Below are 15055 nucleotides of genomic sequence, written 5' to 3' on the forward strand. Positions count from 1 at the left end.
GGGGGGGGGGGGGGGGGAACGTTACACTTTGAAAAGCACTCTCCATGTGGTCTAGAAAAGTACTGCTTTTAAAAGATGCCCATGAAATTGTCAGATACCTGAGAAGTGAAATTCTACTTTATCTGATTTCACCACATTTTTAAAGCTTTTGAGGAAATAAATCACTGGGTAGTGTATAACATGTTTTGTCTCAAAGAGAGGAGTTACGGAAAGCTCTTGTGTTGCACAGTCTAGCATGCTTAGAGAATGAAGCACTTATAAAATGACAATGATGTTGTTATATGCAGCCATATTTTTATCATTTCAACTTTGCCTATTCACAATCTGTTTTTTGGACTGTTGTAAGTGAGTGAGTGAGAAAAATGTAGAATTATGGACTATCTAGTATCTACTGACATGATCAAGGGTTTAGGTAAGTCTTGGACTTTCTTCCTTGTGCCTGCATTGTTTTTGTGTATACTGTAAGAGATTTAATAGCTATCGACTGAAGGTTCGGAAAGGGGAACATTTTAATAAAATGATACTGAATCATGCAATATTTTAAAGATCTGAATATCCATAATGATGTATGATGAAGAGCTAAGGAGAAATGCACAGATTTTTGTAAGAAGCTTGTGCTTTTTATTTCACGTTGATTTTATTTACAAAGGTCATCTTCACAAACCCATTGTTTTGTTTTTAATTTAGGAGGATTGTTTACTTTGTATTGTTAAATGGAGTGTGAACGTTGCTGTTATATTATTTGAATGTCTTTGTAGTGGCGCCTAAAACCAAGGATCAATATTAAAGACTTTAAAACCGTTTTTCTGAAGACGTGTGTTATTATTGATTGGTAACCACAGTCACACACCGTTTTTATGTCAATACATCTTGTGATGTAGCGTTGGTCATATGCGAGGGCTACCATAAAAGAGCAACTTGAGTAATAAACCCTCCCGCATATTGCATATTCATAACTGCATAAGGGAAATGGCACCAAATTGGTTCAGAATATCTCCACAGTGACGCGTGCTCATCGACTCCTACTCGAGGACGCGACTTCCGATGTTGTGGTCAAGACAATGTATTTTACTATGAGAGAAGGAAGCCTTTACCTCATTCTCTCTCTCTACCCGTGTATGCTTTGTTAAATCTTCACCGCTAATAATAACCGACGGGAGAATAATACGGTAGGCTACTACACCCTCCGCACCCGCCGAGAAACTGGAATGGTAAGAAAAGTCAAGATGTTCAGTGACATTTTAGACAAATGCGCTCCAGCTTATGAGACAACCTGTGCTTCGTTAAGGAAATGTATGTTATTCTAGCGCCTGCTGTAGGCTATACTTACAATATACTCGCCAGCCCTCTCTGTCCTTGGATCATTCAGGACACCTCATTGCTGAGCCACAGGTACCAAACTGCGTCTGAAGCTGCTACCTTGACTGCTTTACTGCATTGCTACCTGACATTGTTGAGGAATTCCAGACAATGTAATATTGTGATATTGTGATATATATTGATGAATGTAGCCCACTTGTTGTGACTACTGTAACCTAGATGAGGTGTAGGATAGGCCATACAGTTCATTTCGATTTTTGCAGACAATGTATTTCTCTGGTCTAGATCATAGTATTGTGTTCTAAGTGATCCCAAAGGACTACATCCCAAAGGTGTTTTATTGGATTCAGATCCGATGACTGGGAAGGCCACTGAAGAACACTAAACTCACTGTCATGTTCATGAAACCAGTTTGAGACGACTTTTGCTTTGTGACATGGTGCATTATCATGCTGGAAGTAGCCATTAGAAGATGGATAAATTGTGGCCATGAAGGGATGCACATGGTCAGCAACAATACTCAGATAGGCTGTGGCATTCAAGCGATGATTGATTGGTATTAACGGGCTCAAAGTGTGCCAAGAAAACATTCCCCACACCATTACACCACCTCCACCATGAGAAGGTGTACAGGTGTTCCTAATAAAGTCTTTATATATATATATACTTTTTTTTCTTTAGATGTTGTTGACATTTGCTCTCATTGAACAGGTGTGTGAACAGGTGTGTGTGCCCCTCATGATTTTACGTCCACCCAGACTTACTCTGTAGGATGGCAACGGTACGTTTCCACTGTATTTTACAACACTCTGAAATGGTCATGTACTGCTATTTAAGATAAAATACAAGCTACTTTTTTATCATTAAACTGGGTTGTTCATAGTAAAGAGTACCCAAACCCTACCATTAAGGGCTGGTTTCATCGACAAGGCTTAAGCCTAGTCCCTAATTCATACTTTCAATGGCAAATTGCCACCGAGGATGCTTTTTAGCCTTGTCTGTGAAACCGGCCCCAAGAGTGTCAAGCATTTAATCATATCTGATGAAACACTGACTACGTCTACTCTTCTAAATGTTATTTTGATATGGATCACAGGAAAATTACTCATTAGTCAGGATGACTCATAGTTTAAGACCAGATGACGTTGTCAGTGTTGAAGCTCCATCATGGTCTTTAACTTCCCTTCCCTTCCCTTCTACTCTACTGTTCCTCTTCTAGAAGAGCTGGATGCCTGGCACACAGTGTGTGGCCAAGAGTAACCACAACAAGCCCAAGGCTGGGGAGCTGGCCTATCGAAAAGGAGACATCCTCACTATCATGGAGACAGAAATGGTACAATGATTATGTTCCAATATCCACACTAACATGCAGTACATACTGCAGAATGAAGCAATGTATTGGCTATGCGTTCTACAGTAAGTGGTATGTTATGTATGTTATGTAGTATGTGTTGACATTCAAACATAGACAATGATTTATACTCTGTTTTGGCAGCAATGCAGGTTTAAGAGCTTCTTATGTCAAGGGGTTTATCGTGTTATGGAACATGAATTTACATTAGCCTACTTGAAATAATGAAGCAAACTGCTGTTTTTGTACTGTGCTTACAAAACAGCACTGTTAGGACTCTTTTCACAGTTGCTGTACTGTATGATAGCAGTTGATCATTGAACAAAAATTAAATGTATTTGAGTTGTATAGAAGGTTATTTTATGTTGTTTTCTAGGGGAAGGGGCATTACAAGGCTAGACAAAATACGACAGGGGAGGAAGGCGTCATTTCAGCCACCAATGTCCGAGAGCGAGGGGCCATTCGTATAGACCCCAGTCTCAGCCTGATGCCGTAGGTCTTTTCAAGGCTATGTATATGTCTACTTTTCTGTCTGTTTCCTTTTTCAACAATCAGACCACGTTCACTTCCTATTTTCTCATCTATGGCAGGGGTGTCACCTATAGCAGGGGTGCCATGTTCACTTCCTATTTTCTCTTCTATGGCAGGGGTGTCAAACTAATTTTCACATCAGCATCATGGTTGCCCTCAAAGGATCGGTTGTAACTGTAAGACTGTATACAAATAACTGTCTGCATTTGATTATTATTTATTCAAGTGTACAAATATTGTACATGCATTTACATAAATGTAAAAATATATGTAAGCACATTGCACTGTTATTATAACATAAATCCCTTTAATTTATCAGGTTAAGAAACCCACATTACTCCATCAATCAAAGATCAAACTTTTCAAGTGAATAACAAAGACAAATATGACTAAACAAGTTATTACAAATCAACTTTTTTTTTTATTGTACTCCTTCATCACCGACACTGCCTCGTAACACAGAAGACATATCGGTTTTCTCCTTGAAGCAAAAACATGTATTCGCCTTCCCACCTTTCATTAAATTGCCTTCCCTCTGCATCGACTTTTCTCTTCTTGGACATTTTGGGATTATTTGTAGATCTTTTTCATATCCATCACCGGTTTAGTCAAACGCCGATGTGCGATCTAGCGGCAGGATCCCGTCATTTCGCGGGTCACAAATTTGACATGCATTGTGGGAGATGTAGTTTATGGTCACTGTACGCCAGGCATGTCCAAAGTCCGGCCCGCGGGCCAATCACGGCCCGCGGTCAGATTTCACACGGCCCGCAGCTTCGGTTTTATAATGTATTCTTTATGGCCCGCTAGGACTGTCAAACAGAATAAATAAATCATAAAAGGTTCAAAATGCAATTTCTCCTTTCACCGCATGGTGAACTCTAACTATATGGCTATGTGACCTTGCTGTGAACACTTCTCGCTAGTTTCTGCCATGGCGCCAGTAAATAAAAAGAGGAAAGTTGACAGTGAGAGCCGACGCTTCCAGGAGAGATGGGAATTACAATATTTTTTATTTATAGCAATTGTGTTTGTCTAATTTGTCAAGAGACTGTTACCATGTTTAAGGAATTCAATGTAAAGAGACACTACCAGACAAAACATGCTAACGCATACGACAAGCCAACAGGGAGTTAGCGCGCTGAAAAAGTGAAGCAACTCCACGCTGCTTTGGCCTCAGAACAGCGACTCTTCACGCGGGCCTGTGAGTCAAATGAAAACGTCACCAAAGCAGCTACGAAGTGGCCATGTTAATCACAAATATGGCAAACCTTTCACAGAGGGTACGTTTATCAAAGACTGTCATGAAAATGGTGGAGAACATTTGCCCCGAGAAGAAGCAAGAATTTGCTAATGTTTGCCTGGCTCGTAACACTGTGGCACGGAGAATAGAGGACATATCATCAGATATTCAGAGACAATTGGGGGACAGGGGAGTGACTTTTGATTATTTTTCATTAGCCTGCGATAAAAGCACAGATGCATCTGACACTGCGTAGCTACTGATTTTTTTGAGAGGAGTTGACGATGACATGAACATAACAGAGGAGCTGCGTGACCTCCAAAGCCTTAAAGGCCAAACAGTAAAGTTAGTGGGATTATTACCGATGGTGCGCCTGCCATGGTTGGTGAACGAAGTGGATTGTCCACATTGATCTGCAACAAAGTCAGCGAAGAAGGAGGTAGCGCTATTATACTCCACTGTATAATTCACCAGCAGGCTCTCTGCGCAAAACATCTCAAATTTGATCATGTTATAAAACCCGTGGTCAAGGCAATCAATTCTATTCGCTTACCTGTTTCAGTTACCTGTTTCTTGGTCAATCTGAAATTCTGAGTGTTTTGAATGGTAACATCTGCCACTATTAACAGTGAAAGCCAAAAGCACAGTTATAAATATATGCACTTGGACTTATAGTCCAAGTGCATATAGTTATAACTGTATTCAACTTTTGAATAGGTTTGCCTGCTGGTGTTATGTACCTGTAGATGTGACACAAAATATTACTTTCTGAATGATCTTGTGAAAGACAAGAGCAAGAGTCATATGTTTTAAATTTTAATATTAACAGACTTTGCATTACTCATAATAAGTCATGTTTAAAATGAACATGAGGTTAAGATTTTTATCAACTAAATGGAAGTTTAAGGTATTCCATACAGTTTGTTCTATGTTATCTGACTCCAGATGTGAAAGAAAGGCAGAATTCTTTTTTTTTTTTTTTTGATTTGTTCACGCCTGAGTGGCTTACATTTGGTTCCATTGCAATTAAAAAAAAAAAGATAATTGTGACAATGAAAATAAAATTGTTATAGAACAGTGCATTTGTATGTAACTTTTATTGTTAAAAAAAAATTGGCCCCCGGGCATCTTCACATTATCAAATCTGGCCCTCTTTAAAAAAAGGTTTGGACACCCCTGCTGGACGCTGTAAAGCAGCGTATACTTTTATTTTAAGACAATAATGTACTTTTTAAGCTCTCGCGGGCCACATAAAATGACGTGGTGGGCCTTGAGTTTGACACATGGTATACTTTATGCATTCAAGTTCAAGTTTTTCATTTTCCTTTTTGTTAACCATTAATTGACATCCACACCACAAGTGTTCTTGAGTATGATGTTGACATTTCCTGTATGAGTATGATACAGCAGTAACAGTACGGCACACATATAGCACAATAACCGAGATAGAGAATATGCCCATATGTGATGATTTGTGAAACACAAATTATGCCAAATCCTGGACTAAATTACGCTTTCAATGAAGACTCTGCAAATTATTTTTTAGTCTTGGATTAGACTTAATCCAGGTCTGGGAGACTAACCCTAACAGTACTACAATATGTCTAATTCTATGATCTCTGTGTGTAGCTGGTTCCATGGGAAGATCTCGGGCCCAGAGGCCGTGTCAAAGATGCGACCCATGGAGGACGGGCTGTTCCTGGTGCGTGAGTCCATCCGTCACCCCGGTGACTACGTCCTGTGTGTCAGCTTCTCCAGGGAAGTCATCCACTATAGAGTCATCTACAAAGACAACAAATTGACCATCGACAACACCCAGTACTTCTACAACCTCATTGACATGATAGAGGTGAGACGGGGACAGAGAAATACACTCACCAACCACTTTATTTGGAACACTATACTAATACTGGGTAGGGCCTCCCTTTGCTCTCAAAACAGCTTCAATCCTTCAATCCACAAGATTATTATCATGCTGGACGTAGCCATTAGAAGATGGGTAAATTGTGTCCATGAAGGGATGCACATGGTCAGCAACAATACTCAAATAGGCTGTGGCATTCATTCAAGCGACGATTGATTGGTATTAACGGGCCTAAAGTGTGCCAAGAAAACATTACCCATACCATTACACCACCTCCACCATGAGAAGGTGTACAGGTGTTCCTAATAAAGTGTTCAGTGAGTGTACATATTGCGAAATACCATTATGTATTTGAACTCTCGGATGATATAAGCTAATCAAAGTGATGCAATAAAGGTATTCACAATCGGATGGAGATACTGTATACTTATCATCAGTAGGTTTTCTGTTGAGGAGAGCAACTGAGAATAGAAACTATTGAGGATAAGAATATACGATTTCCACATACAAAAACACTAAAAGCTGAAATTCACTGTCAGCTATATACTGTGAAGTAATACAAGTAGGAAACCTCTCTGTGGTAAAAGGATCACTTTGAACTCAATTTGAACCCACCAAGGTACATAGTGTGACATTACAAATACATGCCACTTTTTACAGTTAGAAAGGAAGGTTTATCTGTCCCAGGCTTTCCAGAGGCTATTGAGCTACTGAGAGCACCAGGGCCATGGGGTTTGGAGATAGAAGGGACTAAACACTAAATATCTCTCTCTCCTCCCTTATCTATGTATTACAGACATCATTAGGCCTGACTCGGATCGCTGACTAACTCCAGTGAGGAAACTCACAGAGAGTCATGTGGTAATCTATTAACAGACAGTGGTAGACAGCTGATTCCTACAGAGTCTGACAGCTAAGTGCAAGGCAGAGTGTGTCAGTGTACAATCTTGACTGTGTGTCTGTGATAGTCATGAGCTAGTCACAAATGCGTTACAAAGAGCTGCAGTGTTTCCATTATCTAACTCGTTGATGCTGATGACGCTGCTAGACTCTCGGTGGGGCAAGTGCAAGTAGTACTTTGTAGTAGTACTGTGTTATGTTGATGTCCAAAAGTGTTGATGAGAGCATAGTTCATCCACCCTGAGAGAGTAGACTATTCTGAAATCCTAAAAGAAAGAACACATGATAGCCTATGCCTGAACAAAGAACATTACTTTGTATCAGTACAAACAATTATCATATGATCATATGTGTTGATGTTGTGAGATTGTCACCCAGAGTCACAAGATCCTTCACTTGTCATGTGTCTTTAGTTTTACTCCAAGAACAAGGGAGCTATTGCTACAACTCTTCTGAAGCCCAAAGAGAAAGAAGGAACTAAGTCAGCTGAGTTAGAGCTGTCTAAATGTAAGTAACCACATCATTTTATTGGCTTCCTTTAGGCTAACATATTTTATATGGTGAGACTTCCTTTGAAACATGTTGTAATGTCTCTGTGTGTGTGTGTGTGTGTGTGTGTGTGTGTGTGTGTCGGGGTGTGTGTCGGGGTGTGTGTCGGGGTGTGTGTCGGGGTGTGTGTCGGGGTGTGTGTGGTGTGTGTGTGGTGTGTGTGTCTGTCTGTCTGTGTGTGTGTGTGTGTGTGTGTGTGTGTGTGTGTGTGTGTGTGTGTGTGTTCACACGTGTGTCACAGCGGGATGGCTGTTGGACATCAGGAAGCTGACTCTGGGAGAGAGTATAGGAGAGGGGGAGTTTGGAGGTGAGGCTTAGAAACATCATTCAACAAACTGACATATCCCCCCCAGACAATTGGTTGGTTGGTACTGTACAACCATGAAGAAATGTAATTGTTTTTAAGACTTCGCATATTACATATATCTTGAGAAATCCTATTCTAGATGTTACAGGTGCAACTGACTGTCCATGTCTCTTCCTGTCCCTCTAGTGGTGTATGGAGGGGACTACATGGGCCAGAAGGTGGCGGTAAAGAACATCAAATGTGATGTCACTGCACAGGCCTTCCTGCAGGAGACCACAGTCATGACGTGAGTCTGAGCCCATGGGGTGAATCCTAATACTCTAAAGTGGATTCCTCTCCTTGTCTAGCTTTGCTTCACCTACAGTACACCCATCTGTGTATACTAAATACATTTATGATTTAAAGTTTCATCATTATAAAACAAAAAAGTGATTGATTGTGTAATTATCATTTTATTGTTTAATATCTACTGCTAAATACCTGACCAGGTCATTACAGTACCTGGTCATTTCTGTACCATGGAATAAAGTGCTATTGTTGTTGATGTGGACTCTCTCCATAGGAAACTCCAGCACAAGAACCTGGTGCGATTGTTGGGGGTGATCCTACACGATGGACTTCATATAGTCACAGAACTCATGGCCAAGGTACTTCAGCTCTATGTCCCATAGTTGTGGCAGGAGTATGGTCCAGGCGAGGCATGTTTGATACCATTCCCTATTCCATTCCATGCATTACAATGAGCCCATCCTCTGATTTCTACCCCCACCAGCCTCCCCTGGTATGATTGAATCAGTCGTCATCATGAAGACGACTGAACATATTATTTATATTATTATATTATAAGTATAAGTAAAAGGGTGTTCCTTGTCATCTGTGTGTTGCAGGGTAACTTGGTTAACTTCCTACGGACAAGGGGACGTTCCGTCATCGGCACTGGCCAGCTATTCCGTTTTGCTCTGTGAGTCCCCAAAAGTACACACTTTGATATTTCTTGTCCCTTACATTCATTCCATACATGGAAATGTGTACTTAATATAATTACTACACACAGCTAAGCAAACACAGTCACAGTACAATTGCACTGGCACACATTGAGTTCCCTTTGTCAGCCTCAAAATCCTTCTTCTAGTCTTTTATGAGGAAAATAAATGACAGCCATGACTTCATTAGAAACAATGCGTATGTTTGTTTCTAACGTGGCGCGTGTTGTTTCTGCAGAGATGTGTGTGAGGGGATGGAGTACCTTGAGTCGATGAAACTGGTCCACAGAGACCTGGCTGCACGTAACATCCTGGTCTCGAATGAGGGTGTCGCTAAGATCAGTGACTTTGGCCTCACCAAGCTGGACTGTAAGACCTCAGACAACGTCAATCTGCCAGTGAAATGGACCGCTCCCGAGGCCCTGAAGAAAGAGGTGTGATGTTTACCCATAAAGCTTTACATTTATGGGGCTTTATACTGTATGTTTACAGTAGTAGATGATATGGATTTTATGTTATGCTTGATGTGGGCCAGTGTGGCTTACACATTTAACATCACTCACCAAGTCATCATTAATTGTTACAGAGAAATGCAGTGGCATTATATTAACAGCCTTGAAACGGAGATATCATGAAGCTGGATGACAAATTGTGTTATTTTGTGGTTATTTTGTGGTTGTTTCTGGTTGTCCTGTAGAAATTCTCCACGAGGTCAGACGTTTGGAGTTACGGAGTTCTCCTCTGGGAGACATTCTCTTACGGTCGACAGCCCTACCCCAAAATGGTGAGTTCAGACTCCTCTAGGATGTGAAAGTGTAACGGTAGATGAAATAAAAATGTCCAAAATGTAATCAGGGTGCTTGGCTGTGGCTCAGTTGGTACAGCATGGCGCTAACAACGCTTAGGTTGGGGGTTTGATTCCCACTGGGACCATATATACTGAAAAATGTATGCACTCACTGCAATGTAAGTCGCTTTGGATGAAAGCATATTGCATACATATATATATATATATATATAAAATAAAAGTAGAAAGAATTAGAGAGGAGCCAGAACTCATTTGATCCAGTGAGGTCTGACCCAGTGACCCCTGTGTCATAGCATGTCTAACCCTGTACACCAAACGCCAATGTTCCCCTATTAATACAGTATTACACCATGTTACAATATTGTATGTAAGAGTATGTAACAGTATTAACGATGTTACTTTAGTCTGACTTAAGGAGGGCTGTCTACAGACTTATGGAAGGGCAGGTCCTAACAACGATGAAGGGGGGGTGGGGGGGGGGGGGGACTTAAGCCACAGCTGGTAGTGGTCATCCCCCCTTAAACTACCGGTTATCCAGCTAACGTCACACCTTTATCCCCTGGTAGACAGACTACCTCTTGAAATGTTAGTTGGGGCGAGGTGAGTGCGTCAAGACAGAGATTTGCCCTAGATAGATACCACTTTCACCTGGCCTTAACCTTATTAGGCAGAGCTGAGGACAGACGGTCGGGGGGGGGGGGAAATAAATATGATATTGACTGATATCATTGTCATGATGTGTGTTTGTGAAGAAGCACACCTTGCTCTGAAAGAGCTTATATTGGTCTTCCTCTTATTACATCGTATCGCTAGTATTGGAGGAGTCTTTGTCACAGCTGTATTAGGGTTCTGGAATGATAAAAACGGTCAAATACAGTACAAACAGTTGAAACCTAAGGCCTAGTATTGAAACTCCTGACCTCTATATCCTAACTCCTCAACTCCTACCTCCTCAACTCCTAACTCCTCAACTCTATATATAAACGACCCACTTGATCACCTTTATCCACATAGTATCTGTTTTTAGGGAGTCTCAGTTAGTCACTACGCAGGTATGGAAACCAGAGAAATCAAAGCAATGGCATTAAGCAGGTAATAATGACTGGGATAAACCTGGATTAGCGCTTGTAGGCCTCATTTCTAAGGCAACAGCCCCTGTTGGCGGTGAGCCAAAAATAGGTAACGTAGGAAAGTTTGGGGGTTAGGCTATGGATAAGTGTGTGTGTGTGTGTGTGTTGGGGGTGGGGGTGGGGGGGAAGAGAGTGTGTGCACGTATAGGGGAAGAGATTATAGTATTTACAGCTCCCCTTGTGACACACACTATCTCCCTGTCAATCCCTTATACCTGCCTACCCCAGCCCTGTCTCTGCCTGTCTGTAGGTCAAGGACATGGCCGTCCTGCCCCCTGAGGATCAGGTAGAATTACTTAAAGGTGAAGCATGTAGTTTTGGCGCTTTGCTGCCCTCTGTGGCCACGCTGAAACTTGTTAAACGTAAATATGCTACATTTTCTAATAGCGGCAAATATTTGAATATCCTTGTAAACAAACAAAATGTGAAAATGGTACCTGAAGGCCAGTGCTCTACCTTGACACCAGATTTTAGAAAGCGCTTTTCTGTGTCTGTTCTTTGTCATGAATTCTCATTTCTGGATCGATCCGATTTATCATGGCCATTTCGCACTTTTTTAGAACTAAAATCTACATACTGGACCTTTAAAGAACCCCCATTCTGGGCTGAATCCTAGAGATCTATGTGAGTAATTTTCACAGAAATCTGTCATTGTGATCAATTTATCACTCGTCCCTACCCAGAGTGTGTGCACGTAAAGTGGAAGAGATTATAGTACTTACAGCTCCCCTTGTGACACACACTATCTCCCTGTCAATCCCTTATACCTGCCTACCCCAGCCCTGTCTCTGCCTGTCTGTAGGTCAAGGACATGGCCGTCCTGCCCCCTGAGGATCAGGTAGAATTACTTAAAGGTGAAGCATGTAGTTTTGGCGCTTTGCTGCCCTCTGTGGCCACGCTGAAACTTGTTAAACGTAAATATGCTTGATTGATCCGATTTATCATGGCCATTTAACACTATTTTAAAACTAATATCTACATACTTGACCTTTAAAGAACCCCCATTCTGGGCTGAATCCTAGAGTGATCAATTTATCACCTGTTCTTTCTTTTTACTCTCTCTTTCTCTATCTCTCTCTCACTCTCTCTCATTCTCTCTCTTTCTCTCTCTCTATTGCCCCCATCTCTACCCCCACTACCAGTCTGTGAATGAGGTGAAGGAGAAGGTGGTCCTGGGCTATCGTATGGAGGCTCCTGAGGAATGCCCCCCTGGTGTTTACATTCTCATGAGGGGCTGCTGGGACAGTGAGCCCAGGAAGAGACCCTCCTTCCACAAGCTGATGGAGAAGCTGGAGAGAGAGCTAACCAAACAGAGCCTTGGTCCTGGTCTTGGCCCTGGACCTGGTGCAGGGTACTGACCTGTACTTAGCAGACCTGGGTCGGAAGAGTACTGTAGGCCAGCGGAAGGGGGAAAGTTCAGGATCAACCAACATTGGCCTGGCCTGAATGCTGAGTCCTGGACTAGGCTGGATCCATTGTTGGTGGTGGGTCACAATGGATTTGGATTGGATTTATATATTGTAGAACTGTTCCTGGTGCTCAAAGTACATAGTATGCAGTGCATTTAAAGTACATAGTATGGGGGGAAACTCACCTCATCCACTACTGATACTGTATGCACTGTAGCATCCACCTGGAATAGACCACCTGGAATAGACTATTGGATGGTTCTGCAACAATTGGGTTGTTCTGGGAACATGTAACCACATCCATATGGGATAGGGATCCAGCCCATCAACGAACACAACGAGCTAACTCTTATTGTTCTTGGGTGCAGTTAGGACCAGTGAACTGCAATGAAGCCACTCAACGGAACCAAGAGAACTAATGTTCAACAGTTTCAATTCATCTTGAAGCTTCATATGTTTGATTTTAAAGCACATGGCTTTGATAGGCTAAATTATTTAAACTTCAACCTAAAGAATGTAAGTTCATGTTGTGCCATCAAGGATGCAGGATATCATAAGGCACAACACCGTTGTTGATTATTAATGTCACTTTCTAATTTAATGAACTATTGTAAAATGACTCCTTCTACTGTTTTTATGTGCAGTGCTGTGTAACATGCAGGGTATCCGCTCAGCTTCCCATATCTCAGAAGTCCTCTGTCTATAACATTTATTATACTGTACCAGGTAAGTCTCACTGAGCCTCTTTTACAGGAAAAAAAACCTGGTCGAAAAGGGGGCATGGTATCTGTGACAAAAATATGGTCATGTGAAAGAAAAAGGGAGGCGGAGGGAGAGAGAGGGAGAGGAACAGTATGGTAGAGAGAGAGAGAGGGGGAGGGAGAGGGGGAGTAGATGGAGAGAGTGTGGTGTAGAGAGGCGGGAGGGAGGGAGGGAGATGGAGAGCGGAAAAATGCTTATCCAGGATTAAATCTCAGATCCCCCATATCTGCTTGTTTCAGAGTGTAATTGTCCAGCAATATGCCCCGCGACTCAGAGCTTAATATGTGAAATCTTGAATGTTATTGCTGATATAAGTAAGGAATTACAAAGCCGACAGCAGTTTGTCTGTGTACAGTCTCTTAGGAGCTACAGGGGATTGGAGATGGACATATAACTATGTTGTCTTCCGTTCATTTGCTGCAGATGTAAACTTACAGCAGGCCCATTTCTCCCCTCTCAGTCAGAGGGACTCATTAGGTCTGACTGTGTGGTGTGGAGAGAGTATGTGGTGGCATTTTGATTCGATTTTAAATGCTGAAAATAAAGTGAGGACTAGAAAGCAAATGTAGATTTTTTTTGCTATTTATGTCACTGTACTCTTCTTCCCTTAGGTTGTTGTGGGATCGTCTAAGTGGAGGTTTTTATGAGATCATCTTATCATCTACAGTAGCTTACTTTAAGTCCTGGGACAAAGGACATCACAGCTAAGGCCTCAGGTTTCAGATCAAAGGGCAAAAGTGTATTAACTGTAGCCAAGCTGTGACCAATGTAAAGCTGCAGGCTGCTGAAATGACATCTCTGTCAGACAAAAAACATAACTCAATGTGCTCAAAAGGTTGTCAGAATGGACGGTAACAAATAATAATGTACATCTGTGAAGGCGAGAAAAATTCTGCATCCTGGATTTACAAATGGCGTACACAGATTTATATTTCTGAAGAAAACAAAAGAAAACAGGTTCCTCTCTCTGTCTTCCAACAGCTCTGAATAACTCAACCCAGATTAAAAGGGCCAGAGTTTATTTTTTGGGATTGTCACGTTACAAGCCAAATTAAAGATGTCATTGGGTTTAAGTCTTTGTAAGCCTGGTATTTGTCTTTCGCCCATGGGGATGGACCCCAGATTGACTCTCTTGATCCCCTCCCCTCCTGTTACCATAGCACATGTTTTGGATCTGCTTTGTGCCCCTAAATCTCCAAATAGGACGTATTGTAATATTCCCAAAAATAATTTCTGAAGAATCAACTGGAAAATGTTGAACATATTAAAAGATTTGAGCATTTGCCTTCTTTGTGGTGAAAGACAGATTATTGGAGAAGGAATTGTACGATTGTTTCGGAAATCTCTCTCAGCCCTGGCGGATCCTCTGATTGTGGATCTTCTAACTGATCCCCAGTAATGTCAAGAGGAGGGTTTCTGCCTTCTGTGCCCAAGCGTGCGATCATAACCATGCATGCAATTACAGGAGGCTGTCCTTAGAATACTGTGTCTAAGACCACTGCTGGTAGCCAACCTTCCTCTAAGTGAGCCCCAGTAATGTCAAGAGTAGGGTTTCTGCCTTCTGTGCCCAAGCATGCGATCATAACCATGCATGCAATTACAAGAGGCTGTCCCTAGAATACTGTGTCTAAGACCACAGCTGGTCTTCAAGCTTTCTCCTACAGAGCTCCTGTTTAGCAATCAACCAGGCTAGAGTCAGATCTACACCTAGACCCATGCATGCATACGATGTCATTCTCGTGGAACTTTTGGTACCAACATGGTGCCCATGAAAATTAAAAAAAACTCAAATAGAGTTTTCCCAACTCTGTACGTCTATGGCTCTGGTCCCGCCCTGTCTTTTACCTGTCACCAGACCACAACCTTCCAGCAAGGTTACAAGTTCACTGCATTCCAAG

The 15055-nt window shown here is 41.8% G+C and overlaps 1 protein-coding gene across 3 annotated transcripts; it reads left to right on the forward strand.

Moving 5' to 3' along the window:
* Positions 1-1144: 1144 nt before the first annotated feature.
* On the forward strand, positions 1145-14732 carry matk (megakaryocyte-associated tyrosine kinase). 3 transcript variants are annotated; one of them, XM_083672103.1, is made up of 14 exons: positions 1145-1211; positions 2044-2101; positions 2540-2653; positions 3048-3163; positions 6075-6294; positions 7623-7716; positions 8000-8065; positions 8252-8351; positions 8628-8712; positions 8953-9026; positions 9287-9482; positions 9746-9832; positions 12129-14557; positions 14707-14732. In XM_083672103.1, the coding sequence occupies exons 2-13, from the start codon at positions 2093-2095 to the stop codon at positions 12342-12344; spliced, it is 1377 nt and encodes a 458-aa protein (XP_083528229.1). In that variant the 5' UTR covers positions 1145-1211; positions 2044-2092; the 3' UTR covers positions 12345-14557; positions 14707-14732. The 3 variants fall into 3 exon arrangements, with proteins under 3 accessions (XP_083528229.1, XP_083528231.1, XP_083528230.1); XM_083672105.1 differs by having other exon boundaries at positions 6075-6147; XM_083672104.1 differs by lacking the exon at positions 1145-1211 and adding an exon at positions 1361-1392.
* The last annotated feature ends 323 nt before the right edge of the window (positions 14733-15055 follow it).

Source organism: Argentina silus (genome assembly GCF_951799395.1).
Source record: "Argentina silus genome assembly, chromosome: 6".
NCBI lineage: Eukaryota > Metazoa > Chordata > Actinopteri > Argentiniformes > Argentinidae > Argentina > Argentina silus.

What these genes read in the sequence shown, in the direction of transcription:
- matk (XM_083672103.1), top strand. An exon ending in TGAGTTAGAGCTGTCTAAAT is followed by an intron (nt 7,717 to 7,999) that starts GTAAGTAACCAC and finishes CGTGTGTCACAG; the next exon opens with CGGGATGGCTGTTGGACATC. An exon ending in CAGCTATTCCGTTTTGCTCT is followed by an intron (nt 9,027 to 9,286) that starts GTGAGTCCCCAA and finishes TTGTTTCTGCAG; the next exon opens with AGATGTGTGTGAGGGGATGG.